Below are 14,639 nucleotides of genomic sequence, written 5' to 3' on the forward strand. Positions count from 1 at the left end.
TTGAACTTTGATTTTTGTAAAATGCCGTCTTGTATGCAATTAACAAAAACCTTGAAACTGTACGTTTAAATTGCAGCCTGAGNAGCAATGTTGTAGTTGGTGTGTATTAGGGATGCCAATCCCGGGATTCCGGTGTTTTTGGGGTCCTGAAAATCCCGGGATTTGCTTGCATTAATCCCGGTATCACGAAAATTTTGAAATGCAGACTTGTTTATGAATTTTGAACTTTGATTTTTGTAAAATGCCGTCTTGTATGCAATTAACAAAAACCTTGAAACTGTACGTTTAAATTGCAGCCTGAGACTTGTTTGAAGAAGATTTTAATAAATGTACTTGTTTAAGCGACTTATGCATTTCCCGCATAAACTAAGTGCAGCGAACACACACACACACACTTGTGTTTAAAAGTAATTCGCTCGTTCTTAATTGGGTATGCATTTTTTATACAATTCTCAAATATCTCTTCGCTGAACTTAGTGAAGTGATAAGTCGCTGGCATTTTCAGCCATGCTCAACGCTAATCCAGCTTGGTTATCACACGGTTCTTTAAGCATCGCTCCCACTCCACTCCCGGAGTATTTTTTGATATGGTAGTAAGCTACGGTTTAGAAGCCACACAGAGGCTCTACACTAATGCATTCCTGAATAAACCCTAGCGCATTGTACATTAGCCTACGGCAGCTAGAGCATGATTCCTCCAATGGAGCCCCCAATTAATAAATGGTAAAAGGGTCACATCATGCGCTACCGCTTCATCGGCCTGCCCGCATATCTCACTATCTTCCTCTCTCTCGCATATCAGGCAATTGAAGTGCGTGGTTGACTTGGTGTGCATCTATAAACCAATTGGGCTCATTGAGCTTGATACATATAAACTTACAACAAAAGTAATCCCTACCTCCTCTACTACTCTAACTAGAACGAAACTCTAAACCTGGCCTCTCGCTCTCGCTCCGCTAAACAGTACTCGAAGCGTCGCTAATGTAAACGAAACAGAGAGTTTTAAGAACAAGTTACATAATTTCTTAAATCAATCTAATCAAATCGAAAAAGTTATAATTTATCTGACGTGCTGGTAAGAGAAGTTCAATTATTTTGTAGTGGAGGATATAGGGGTCACTAACTTTAAATGGATTTTAACAGTTGAGCCTTAAAGTGTTGAGGTCGAAAAATGTTTTTCATCAGCAGGTTTTGTATATAATAAGTTCAGGTCAAGATTTGTAGACTCCATTTTAAATACTTTGCTGCTAGTACGTAGTACATACTTATTTTAAGTGCAATAATAACAACACTGGCACAAAAAAGGGTGTATGCTTAACACCACACCCACCTACCGACAAGTATTTCGACCTGGTAAATACAAATCTGAGGTCCGTTCATCGTTCATCTTAAAAATTTCGAGTGAATTGCAAAAAATTGCAAAAAGTCGCCATTTCTGCATTGAGTATAACAATTATGTTTAGAGAATTTTTTATATATATATATAACTTTGTTTGCATAACGGTTGTTTGAAACAGCCTAAAGGAATCGGGATAGATATAGACAAATGTATACGTAAAGAATCAGAATGAAAAGAACAGTTGATTAAGCCATGTCTTTCTGTCCGTCCGTCCGTCCGTTCGTCTGTACGTGTACACGATAACTCGAGCAAAAATTTAGATATCTCAACGAAAAGTTGGTATATGGGTTGCTCTTTATCCAAGGTAGGTTGCTATTGAAAATGGGCGAAATCGGACTTTAACCTCGCCCCTTCTCATATAACGGTATTTTCGAAAAATGCAAAATTATCATATTTCAGTACATATTGGATCCAAATTGTTGAAAATTAGTATGTGAAGTAGAATTTTGGTGCGAAATAATATTTTTGTGTAATTTTTGGAAAAGGGGCGAGACCCCGCCCACTTATGGTGATTTACAGTATCTTAGTAGCCACTTCACCAATCCTTACCAAACGCGGTACGAGCCTTGCTTAGGGCCCAGTTAAAAAACTTGTTGGAAATCTTTGCGATCGGGCAATAGCCACGCCCACTCCCCATAACGGTAATTAATAGACACACGAAAACTGCGATAAATCAGTAACTACTGAAGGTAATTGACTCAAAATCGGTGATTGCAATGACCACTGAGCAGAAAATTAGATTATGATAAATTTTTGGATTTTGGGCGTGGCTCCGCCCACTTATGACCAAAAATTTGTATCTCGGTAACCGATTTATCAATTTCTACCAAACTTGGTGCATTTATTATCCTCGGTACGAAAAAACAATTCGTTGAAAATTATTCAAATCGGTCGGAAATTGACCGGCTTCCCGTATAACGGTAATTTTCAGATATACGAAAACTCCGATATTTCAATCACTGAGGACGTTCATTTACCCCAAGTTAATACTTACAATAATCTCTTAACAATAAAAAAGACTGTTATAGACGTTTAGGTAGTTTAAAGAAAGTTGGAACGACTATAGTTGATACCTGGCCCGTATATAAAATTCGCTTTCGGCTGAACTTATACTTCTTTACTTGTTTTGATATGTTTTTGTAAAATTTTTTTTAATAATCATTACTTTCAAAAATACCTGGTATTTACATTGTTATTTGTGATGTATGCGTTCCTCAACCACATGGTTTTTTAAATACCATTTAAAAAATGTATTACTTATAGATTTGTCCAATTTAATAAATATGTAAGTTTTAAATAGTTTTATTGCATGGAATATTTAAATGCTTTCAGATATTTACTTTTTCTTTCATTCATAAAAGTTATGACTCAATGTGAATCCCGAGATTACTGAAAAAATATCCCGAAATACCGGAGATCACAATTTCGATATTTTGGCATCCCTAGTGTGTACGTATGTATTAGTTGTATGGTTGCTATCTGCCTTCACCGCCGCTTTAGCATGGCGCGTACGCTGGACTCTTGGTCGATTTGTTAAATTTCGTGAAAGGTCGTTTGTGAATGTTGCCGCCAGTTTCGGCGCCGTCTGCATTGTTCCTACAGTTGTTGTTACAATTTTGTTGCCAGCGTACTGTTTATTTGCTGTTGCTTAACCTCTTAGCGGTCACCTGTGGCAATTTCAGTCAGTGTTTCTTATATTTGTACATACATATATATTGTACCTACATAAATATATACAAATTTACATACATATGTATGTACTAATAGTAAGTCGTGAATGCATGCTAGCTTAACACGTTTGCGCTTCTCAGGTGTTGGCATTTATCTGTGACTCCAATCTTTCTCTTTTGCAATTTTCTCATCTCTTTCAGTGGGTGTAATTTTGCTTTGCCTATTTTTCACGCCAATCCCATTTCCATTTACTAGTTGTCGTGGTTTCAGATAATTATGTTCGGTTATGTTTGTGATTTTCCCACCAGCGTGAAATAATTATTTTTCTTAACTCGCAAACATACCCTGCGAGAACATCAATGACATGATTTTATTAAGATGTTGAGAACTATGAAGCTGCGCGCAACTATGTTTTTTTACAGCAATGTAACTTTTAGACAATTTATTCGATATACATATTTTATTCATGACATTAACAGCAGACGTCCAATATGACGGATCTTTTGTTGTTCGCCTAAATCGTAATAGTGAAAAATTCGTTAAATCGAGTGATTTTTTAACCATCCAGTTAAATAACTAAATGCATTCCGTTAAAAAAAATATATATATTGGCCCGTAGTAACCCAGCAAAAAACACGATTACCTTAGAAACGAAAGTGGAAACGAGCTAGGCGATGGGAATCGCTTACCCTTTCGCTTCGAGGAGGCCTTATTTTAACATGGGCATGTTATTGGCGGTAAGCCCTTACCCGCCCTCGGAGTTTGGTTGAAAAGCGTCCTATCCCAGAATTTGGTTCACATTCAGTGCTGCAAATTTTTTGGGTTATTATACACATACCCAGTAAAAATTTGCACGGTTAGTACTAACTGCATGTTTAGTATACACACCTAATATTGTACGAATGGCAACTCGGAAAACAGATTCTGTTTAGCTTTCTTCGGCTTACAATGTAAAAAAAAGTTTGGTATTCTTTCAGCTTTCTCTCCCCTACGACCTCTCGTTGGAAAATCTTGTAAAAATTAAGGCAATTCTGCCATACTCTCACACAAATGGTTGAATCATACCTCAACATGGCGGCCAGAAAATCTGAACATTTTGGTTCGGTTTTTCAAAACCTCAAACCGCCCCATGCACTACACAAGTACGTGCAACTAGAAATACAAATTATCGCTAACCACGTCTACCAAAATATCTGATGAAAACAAATTACGGGTTACTAAAAAAAACACCTGCCCAAATCTGTTCACGGTTAAAATTTTCCTACGGTTCACAAAGCGGTATACGTTATTTAGATAAGTACGTACACATAAAAATGTACCAAATGTAGACAAATTTTCATGTTTTGTGGGAAGCAGTGAAATTAATTATGTCTGCATGCTAAGGTTTTGCACCATTTTACATCTTTGTGGAGACTTGTGAGAAGATTTTTTTACGTCAATAGAATACCAAAAATTTGTCATACTAAAAGTTTATTTACTTTTGGAACATAATATTAAAATGCGATTAGGCTTTAACTAGTTATAGTGATCATATCACCATTTTTTTATGCATTTAATTTTATCTCCTTTCATAATATCGCCGCTGCGGTGTAGTGGTAAGCAGTGCGCACTTTCACTCAACAGCACCTGGGTTCAAGCCCTGGTCAAAGCTACATCGCAAAAAATATAGAAAAATCCTTTTTCTTAACAGCGGTCGTCCCTCGGCAGGCAATGGCAAACCTGCGAGTGTATTTGTGCCATGAAAAACAGCTTCTCGTAATAATACAATCGCCGTTCGGAGTCGGCGTAAAACTGTAGGTCCCTCCACTCTGTGTGAAAACACCAAGGCGCACCCCACAATTCGGCGGAGAAGCTCGGCCAAACACTTACATATGTGTAAGCGCCAATCTATTTCATTATTACTAATTGCTTTTATAATAGTTTCNCAAAAATATATATTTATATATTTTTAGTATGGGCACCAAGTGGGAAGATGACAAGAAGCTGCTTTTACCAATAACCAAAATCCCTGACTAAAAAATTTCAATAATTTGAAAGTGGTTAATTTGAATCCCGTTCCCATAACCATTATGGATCCAACCGCGAGGATTGGAATTTCGCCGTTCCTGACTCTTCTATGGGAAATTATAAGTGTAGCCAAAGTCAGTCTCGGTTAGCTAGAAGTCAAGGCCTCTGACTGTTCAACTACTAATGCTATCTGATCATAAGCGCATACAAGCGCAGGAATCGAGGAAAATTAACATTAAAACTATTTTTTTATATTTTTTTATTACTTTTAAGAGTAGAGCCAATCTTGTTTCTATAGAACTTTTTATTAAACAAGTAACTTTTAAGCAAAAAACACAACCGACTTCAATTCTCGTATACAAATTTAGAAGTACCGTTAGTTTTATCACGATCCAATGATCGGAACTAAACCAAATTTCGGGACGACCCGTGAGGTACCATCTTTCCGAGATAAAAAAGGAATCATTGAAATCGATTCCCGTGGTCCAAATTTATGCGGTAGTATACATAAAAAAAGAAAATTCCGAGGAATTGATAACCTCCCCTTTTTTGAAGTCGCTTGAAAATGTTTGAGTTTGAGTTGTTAATTTTATGTAAATAAAGGACAATTTATGAAGCTTTAAAAACTTTATTTATTTATTATATACTGTACACAAATGTGGCATAAATGTACTTTGAAGAGTATATTATCTGAAGTGAATTTTCAAATATATTCCTGGGTGCGCCACTGTATGTGATTTATTTATTTATTTATTATCCAATGAATAAAAAATTCTATCTGACTAGGAAGGCTTAAAACGAACCATTTCCGAACTCGATTAAGAAATTTCACTTCAAATATTTTATCACAGAATTAGCCTTTATTACGTTAAAAATTGTTCGACTGGAAAGGGTCCTTTCGATGTACGCTTCTGTTTATTTTGAGACATTACTTTAGTAAATTCAAGTTTATATATATGCATATATTTGCACACAAACTGTTTGTGGCAGAACATGCTAATGCACTTAGTTGTGCAACAAAATGAAAAATGTCTGAATAAACTATCAGAGTAGTTGTCAATGCTGCAGTTGACACTTGCTTTTAAAAGTCGATTTTCTGTCACTCTACCGCCACTAAGTTAACTAGGAAATATAAATGCAAGTACTACCAACATATAGATCATTACGTCAACGAACCAGCAAAGCATGTCGGATGTCCCAAAGGAAAAGTGAATGGAATTGGAAGCAAACAAGTAAAAATTGCATAGGTAAGCGGAATAAAAAAAAACTTTAACTAAGTAACTGTGCTGGGACAAAAAAAAATGTGTGCTACCCTAGCTGACTGCATAGAAGAGTTGTTACCGTTTCTTTCTTTAAATTTGTTTGCTGAAAACAGGAAATTAACTGAGATTCCTTAACTTTGTCACACGCTTGATTAAAATAAGGATAGACATTTTTAATGTACACTTAGGGCCAGTTTATCAATGTCTTGTTAACACTAACTACAGGTTAAACATCGTCACCGACATTATCGACTCCCTGCTATATGTTATGGAGTCGATCACATCGATAACGATGTTTAACCTGTAGTTAGTGTTAACCAGGCATTGAGAAACTAGCCCTTATTGTGTTTTCGTTTATACCAAAAAATCTCGGCTTTTGATTGTTACTTTCTTCCTTCTAGTTCGACTCTTTAACAAGGGCAAATCGCTAATTCTGTGTTCTTCTCCTTAAATGCCGCACTCTAGTAAAGCAAAATGAGCACATATCCGGCCCTTTGAAGCTTTGTCAGGGGATATGACAAACACTTGCACAATTATGGGGTTGTAACGCTGAACGTACTATTTTGCATCATGAAAGGGCAACATTTTTTTTTGGAAGAAACAAAAATACCATTCGATTTGTGCAAGACTACTAAAATAGTGAATGACATGCCGTTATCCTCCACAAAACTTCAAAGCAATTGTTGCCGGGGATCAGCGCTAAACGCACTGCCCTACTCCTGTGCCTAATTAAACATAATATTAGTGCATTAGTATCTGTTACAAAATGACTCTGCCTATCCACTAGGCCTACGATTACATGACTTCTGTAGAAGCTGTCAAGAGTAAACGATGTTGCACCTGTTGTGTCAGTGCCCTGCTTTGTCCCGTCAAAAAATCTTTCCACTCTTGGTAGGCAATTCCTCCACAGCTTGGAGAACCATAGATCCGTGTAAATTAGGGATCATCTAAAATTCCTGCAAAGTTCAAAATTGTTTTAGGAGGGATTGGGAGTTTCTGACCTCGCATGCGGCAGCACAATGAGCCCTGAGCCTTATAGTGTCTTATAGACGATCGCGACATCCTAACCTAACATCACTGGATCACAGATTTGTATTTGGTTTTTGTTACACGGAAGTCCCTTCATTTTCCATGTAAAATCGCCCGCTGATTCCAAAAATCAAGTTAATTTTTTTTGTACTAAGGATACGTTTTCGAGATATTTTAAATTTACCGTTATCCAGCTTAAAACAAAAGGTGGTTCCACTTAGTTACGTATATCTCAAAAACCAATTTAACAATCTGAAAATGAAATACGACNTAACAGGTTCTGTGTAAAATTTTTGCATTTATGCTAAAGCCTGTTCAGTTACAAAAAAAATCAAGTTACTAATGAAGAAATCGATGGATAAGTGAGCAGGAAATAATGTTTTTCATACACTATGTACACCTAAGTAGTACGCTTTTATGCTATATTTCATACACAAAATCTTTGCGGATTTCCATTTAAACACTTATTACTTCTTTATTTATCCGGCAATTTTCTTAATTTAACACTTGACTTTTTTTTAACAGAACTGGCTTCAGCAAAAGTGCCAAAATTTTACACAGAACGTATTATTTTTTAAATCCTTCTGCTGTTAAAGTTTGATTTTTTTTCATATTTTCATAAAAAAAACCAAAAATTTGGAATGATTTATTAATGTATCAGAAACTATTAGATCTATCGAAAAGTTGTCTATGTACAATTTTGTTAGCTTTCGTCCTCCGTATTTCATATTAAGATTGTCAAATTGGTTCGTAAGATATGCCTGATTAGGTGAAGCCACTTTTTGTTTTACGTTGAATAACGATAAATTTAAAATATCTCGAAGACGTATCCATAGAATAAAAAAATTAACTTCATTTTCGGAATCAGCGAGCAAATCTATATAGAAATTGGAAAGTGGCATCCATTGGACATTTTTGCTGTAAGCTAGTGTTATTATTAAAAATTTGGGGGCAATTCCAATTTTCAAAAAAAAAAAAATTAGTTGAAATCAACCACAACAAATATATATAATTATAAAAATGTACTCACATGACAGAGTCCTTTTCGGAGCTTCTATTGGTATGCAGACGTAGAATAGTATTCAGCTCTTTCATCACATCGCTGCCTTTACGCTCCAGCTCCGAGAATAATTCAGTATCTCCTATTTTATGTAGATCCGAACCACTGCGACTCTTTACAGAACTAGATCTAAGACAAAACAAAACATAAAATATTTACATACTCACATACATAAGTATGTACATGTTTTTTTCGATATGGACAAAGCAAACCTTTTTCTAACTTTTTTCGAATCTTTGAGAAATTCTTGATTCTAAAATGGAGATCCAATATTTTTCTACAAAATTTTTCCCAAGATTTGACTAAAAGTTGAAAAAAGTTTGAATTCCAAGCTTTTTTGTCAGGTGGAGAATTCAGATTATTTTCTATAAAAAAAATGTGACGTTTTGTTAGGAATTGGTTGGTTCTCCGATTGAAAATCAACATTTGAACCTTGGAATTTTTATAAGATCTCCACTTGATCTCCAACCCAAATGTTTATTGGGTAACTCCAAATACATATGTACCTATGTAAATTTTTCTAATTATTAAATGTCACCTACCGATCGATTGAGTCCACGCTGCTATGTATATCAAAATCCATCATAAGATCATCGGAGCAAATGGATTCGCATGGCGAGAGCGTATCGAGCGAATCGGCGCGCTCCATTACTGCCTTTCGCAGCGACAGTGGCGTGCGTAAGCTCAACTCGATCGCTTGTTGGAGAGCACTGCGTGCCTTGGATTGACTTTTCAGCGAACGCATTGAACCGGTATTTTCCATGAGTGTTGGTGTATCCGTCTTATCTTTGTGCGAAGTTAAACTATCGACTAGGTCGTGCGCTTCGCTGTTAAACAGCAATGCCGGTTGATCGGCGATCTCATCGTCAATCAAGTTGCCGCAATCGGAGAGTGATAACGAATGTGAAGCGTGCGTTGGAGTGCCCGGTGAGATGGGACTACCCATCTCCAGTTCAGGTGAAATCTCATCGATGTCCTTCTCTTGCAATTCTTCGTTTAGTTTGTGCTTCTTCTGCTTGGTTGCCGCCTCCTCAGATTCTGTGCTGCTCACCAAACTGTCGGTGGGCGAGGTCTCATCATCTAAAAGATAAGTGCTGCCAGCTAAAGCCATTTCGGCAAACTTCGTCTCATTAAGGGTATTGTAAAATGTTTTAGGACGATCAGGTTTTTCCATATCTTGATTTTCGGCAATAGTTGTGTTTTCTGCATTACTTCGTAGTACAGCGCGTGCTGTTGTACCGGTTAGGTTGTTCGTCGTTGACACAGGTTCGGAAAACGAAACTGGAAAATGGTTAGCAGTAATTTAGTATTAAAAAGTGTGAAGCAAATATTAATTATTCACATACATAGTGTACTGGCTTGCATTTCAGTTACTATACCGCTTATATCATCATCGTTTAGATCGACTGACATATGCATAGCTTTCTGCTTCTCATTTTTTTCAGTATCCGTGTCCTTATCTTTATCTTTGTGGACTTCTTCTTGTAATTTATTGCTATCTTCGCTGCTAATACTGAGGCTGCTGCAATCTTTTACGGCAAGCGCTTCGCCGGCATTGCACCAGGAAAGCATATGGAGCTGCCTGGTGAGGATGTTTTGCTTGAACAGGTATTAATGTCTTTAAACTGCAAATGCAAAAAATTTATGTTACTAAATTATGTACACTGCCGTCTGTTTGTTGGCACTTACCCTATTGCCCTTTTCTGATGTTGAGCGATCCAAGTATAGTTTTTCTTCATCTACGCCTTCACTTTCCTCCGAGGAGTTTCGCGTTATGCTACACTGGGCTGGCGCCGTAGTGGGACGGGGTTGTCCTTTATTTAATAGAAATAAAGAATTTAAATGGGTTTTGCAAAATATAGTCTCTGAGATACTCGTAATATTAAAATTGTGAAGGAAGGATATCGACAAAGAATGGAAACCCTCCCAGAGACCAAAAGGTGCTTACTCGGATCTCAAGGGTATATTTTCGCTGTAGTTGGGAATCTATTTATATATGAAATATATAAATAACGTCGTCGCAGAGTTAATATTAAGTAGTGACTTAAAGCACTGAAAGCCACGACTAAGGTTATGCGAAAATCACATGAGAGCTCCGAAGTGGCACTCACCGTCACAGGAATGACTCCGGACACGCTATATGATATTATTCCAGATTCGTCTGTTAACTGCGGACCTGGTACTTTGCCAGTTAATTATTAAATATCTAATTCGTGGCTTTCCACGATCGGTGGCGTTAGCTCGATAGTTGGAAAATATTCATGATGCGTTTGCGAGTCGAACACAATGCTTTGCTCCCTCGAATTATTTTTTACTTATCTCAAAATGATCACTCTATTTCACGAAGTCGACAGAAAGCGTTTGCCTTAAAATACTCTACAGGACTTTACAGATGGGCTCTAGCGCACTTTATAGTAACTTTGAAGTTGCTGTTGTTAATGGCATAGGCATTGGATCTATGTATTTGGGTGTTTTTCGAAAAATTTTAAGAGTTTATAATTAACTTGCTAATCATTTCCCCTTAACAAAAGAATTTTTTAATATTTTTTCAAAAATTTCTAGATACTTTTTACTTACCCACATCGACCTGCTTTGTTATCTGATTGCCGTTAGCTGCACTCCTCGTGCCGCCAATTCCACCATTTCGTTCATAGCTTTCGCGACTCAGTACAGTATTGGAGCGCACAAGACCACAGAGTGGTAGTGGTACAGTTTGATTCTCATTGGGTAGTTTCGGCAAAGCGAGCGGCTCTACAATCGAACTAGACTCGCTGGATAACGGATCATCCAGATCGCGCACTTCGAATTTGTGACGTCCATTCATGACCATTTGCAAGTTTCGCGGACGACTGCGGCTACGTTTGGGCGAAGCTGTACGACCTTTAATATGGCCAGCGCCGCTCGAAACAGAACTATCCAATGCCATATCCATGCTGGCAATACCTGAATCCGCAGAGATCTCACGACTACCAGAGAAGCCGCGGCGCGTATTGTTAGCCATTTGCTTAGCGGTCTTCAGGTCCATCGGTTGCCCGCCGGGTGTATGCGCTACACTGGCGGATGCCACTATAGTTAAAGGGTGTTGCGATTGGACTTCTTTGGCGCGTGCTCCCGTCAAAGTGCTAGTCATCGTGGGCGATGGTGTGTAAACGCTACCAGGTGTAGTTGGTGTCGTGGCACCTACACTTATGGCCACTGGAAACTCTGGTTTCGGCAAACTGACTGTTTGGAGTGTAAACTTTGAAAAACTGGCTGGCGGTGCACGCGGTGTGGGGCGAACGCTGCAAGTGAAATATTGAAATGTGAAAGTTAATTACATATGTATGTACCCAGAGAATTTTAGTGCAATTTGTCAGGCCGCATATATGTATGTATGTATGTACTCACATAACATTTGTGTGCATGCCCGTAGTGATGACGTTTCGCGACTGATGCTGTTGCGGCTGGTACATTGGCTGATGAGTCCAACTGTTGGTTCCGCCACGGCCACTACCATAGCTGCCATATGTGCTGGGCTGTTCGAAGAACTGTCGCCGCTGATATTCAATTGTGCTGTTCTGACTCAAATTGAACGTTATCGATTTGGGTTGTGATATTTTTGGGCGGCCAGCCACATCGGTGGCGCTGCCCGACTCACTAGTCTCATCACCTGAAGTCAATGCCCGGCCTGCATGTGCACTCTTCGAGCGGCGCTTCACTGTAAAAAGTCGACAGCCAAAAATTTGTTAGTGTGTGAAGTAGAGTGTACGCGAGTAAGTTTTAAATGCAATAGTGCCACAATGCATGGCCTTTATTTCTTTTGCACACTCGATTTTTATTTGGTTGCTTTATATTTGTACTTTTTTGTGACTTTTGAATTGTTTATATTGGCCTTTAGCCTAAATTGAAAGTAACACACTGCACGATTGCGACATTCGCAACACTTGCAGTTAGACCTTGCAACACAATCGCAGCACAGCTCAGCAACAGACCTCTAACAACTGATTTACCGGTGCGCTACTCTTGCTATCTACCGCCCTGTTCCCCTTGGCCACCAATTGCTTTTTAATTGAGTTCATGGACTTGTCGCGCCATCACACTTTAGTGAATGGATACATTTTGCTTACCCAGCGCTTGAAAAAGTGAGAGAACGAAAAATTTATCGACTTAGGAGCAATCACAGACAGCGCAAATAAAAACATTTACATAAACAAATCAAATTAGAAGTAGCGAAATTGGATTGCTCTGTGATACATCGCTAATGATTTATGCATAGTCAAGAGAGGTAAGACCCGAACTGGAATAAGGGTCGTCTGAATAACGTACACATGCGTCTCTCCATTAGAGTGGACATACGGGAACGATTTTCGAAAACACACATATTTTCGCACGAGAAATGTGAGATTGCGAATGAATTTTTTTGTAATAGATCCTGTTCGGCATATATGGAATCTTTGTACCAAAGAAAATTACAAAATCGACCGTAATTTTCTGAATTTCGAAATTTTCGGACAAAAAAATAAAATAACCGCAACACTAAAGCTCTGGTGTAAGTGAGTAATTTTAGCATAGCAACCAGAAATGAAGACCGACGATAAAATTGATCGTCTGGTCCTTGTTATAACTGCAGAAAAAATGTTCGGTATTTCACAAATAAAAGAGTCTTGTGTCGAAAATATGGATCAGTCAACTATCTTCAACGCAAATAAAAGATTTATAATTTGGCTGAACACTGTCAGACATTGAAATTCATTAAAGCGCGCATTGTATTTCCTTAAAAATAAAATGGGTTGCGATTCTCTCTTTTTTCCGTGTCGTCATCATGTCCGCTAGTTGCTGGTTAAAGCTGTATTCCAGCCAAACTACGGAAACAACATCGCTATCAGAAGTTCCTCTCTTCAATCGTAGTGAGTGGAGGTAATATTTGCTATATTTTAAATGGAAGAAAACCCCAACGGTGTTTTTTAGACACTTGAAGCTTGCATATTATTGTATTAAAATGGAGTGGGTTATTGAACTGTATATTCAAGAAAATTCTAACGATTCTGAGAATAAGTTTAAAATTTGGATGAATTTTTTTTATTTTTTTTTAGTTTTTTACAAAGGTTTTTTTTTATAGAATGAACTGTATTTCAATTAAGCATTCTTAAAATAATAAATAAACAAGAGTTGCATTAAAAACACCTTTTAAATTGGTGTGCTAATGTTATGGCCGATACTTTATTCGACAGGGCTATTAGTAATTTTTCTAAATTTTTTAGGTGTTAAGCTTTTGAAAATAAATTTTGGATTGGGATGCAATTTTCCCCAGTGTGTCGTCCACATTAAAAAGAGTAGATGTGTCTACCGAAAGTTATGGTCGGTAATTAAGGTTGCCACACCTAAACTTCCGAATGTGGTACAGATAAGAAAAAATTGGGGGACTTGGAGTACAACTGAGAAAAAAAATTTGGTATTTTCGTGGGAAAAATAAGACTAAATGCATTCAACAAAAAATTGATTTATTCGCTTATGGAATATGTAACTGCATATCCAAGAACTCACATTAAAAACTCCAAATTTTGATGGAAATTTGCTGAATTTTTCTGAAATGTGTATTAAGTTTGCAAGATTGAGTAATGTATGCATATGGTTTTGTTTGAAGCACGAAAAGTATTTTTATAAAAAAATAACAAAACAATTAACTTAGAAAACATTGTAGATATCTGATAAATACGGCATAAGAACATTTGCAAATAAAAATTATACTTTTCGTTCAACTTTGAATCAACTAATCGCCTGTGAAAGTTGAACAAAACAAACACGCTTTAAGCGAAAAGTGAACGATTTCGGGCAAAAATGGGGGACCTACGCAACCTTCCGTAGCAAGGAGGCACAAAAAGTCAAAATAGGGTAACTTCACACTGATGACAAATCATTTAGAAGGAGTTTTCGAGAATTCTCTGCCAAGGAAACAAGGACATAACAGTATCTCCTCGTAACACAAAATGGATCACCATGTACTGGGACTCGTATCAAAGTAGGTAACTAAAATCTGAACTTGAGCCCTGCTTACCAAATATCTACATACATATACATATAGAAACTATCTAATAAAGCCAACTGGTTAAACTTTGGTAGTAAACTGCACGCAAAACAATATTGCGAATATTGCAAATATTATAAACTCGAAAATTAAATTGTCGCTATGCGCACTCAATTTCTCTACCATGTTTCGCCTACTCATGCCACA

The 14,639-nt window shown here is 37.4% G+C and overlaps 1 protein-coding gene across 1 annotated transcript in view; it reads right to left on the reverse strand.

Moving 5' to 3' along the window:
• Positions 1 to 12,132, reverse strand: part of LOC108371960 (uncharacterized) — a gene marked incomplete at its 5' end in the record, with an annotated part of 33,560 nt that extends 21,428 nt beyond the window's left edge. The window contains 7 exon segments of the mRNA XM_017627577.1: positions 8,399 to 8,557; positions 8,971 to 9,709; positions 9,775 to 10,002; positions 10,005 to 10,053; positions 10,118 to 10,242; positions 11,006 to 11,709; positions 11,816 to 12,132. Coding sequence (XP_017483066.1) covers positions 8,399 to 8,557; positions 8,971 to 9,709; positions 9,775 to 10,002; positions 10,005 to 10,053; positions 10,118 to 10,242; positions 11,006 to 11,709; positions 11,816 to 12,132 — 2,321 coding nt within the window.
• Positions 12,133 to 14,639: the final 2,507 nt, after the last annotated feature.

This window comes from Rhagoletis zephyria, unplaced genomic scaffold, assembly GCF_001687245.7.
Source record: "Rhagoletis zephyria isolate East Lansing unplaced genomic scaffold, Rhagoletis_zephyria_1.1 Rzeph_scaffold_05328, whole genome shotgun sequence".
In the NCBI taxonomy this organism is placed as follows: Eukaryota; Metazoa; Arthropoda; class Insecta; order Diptera; family Tephritidae; genus Rhagoletis; species Rhagoletis zephyria.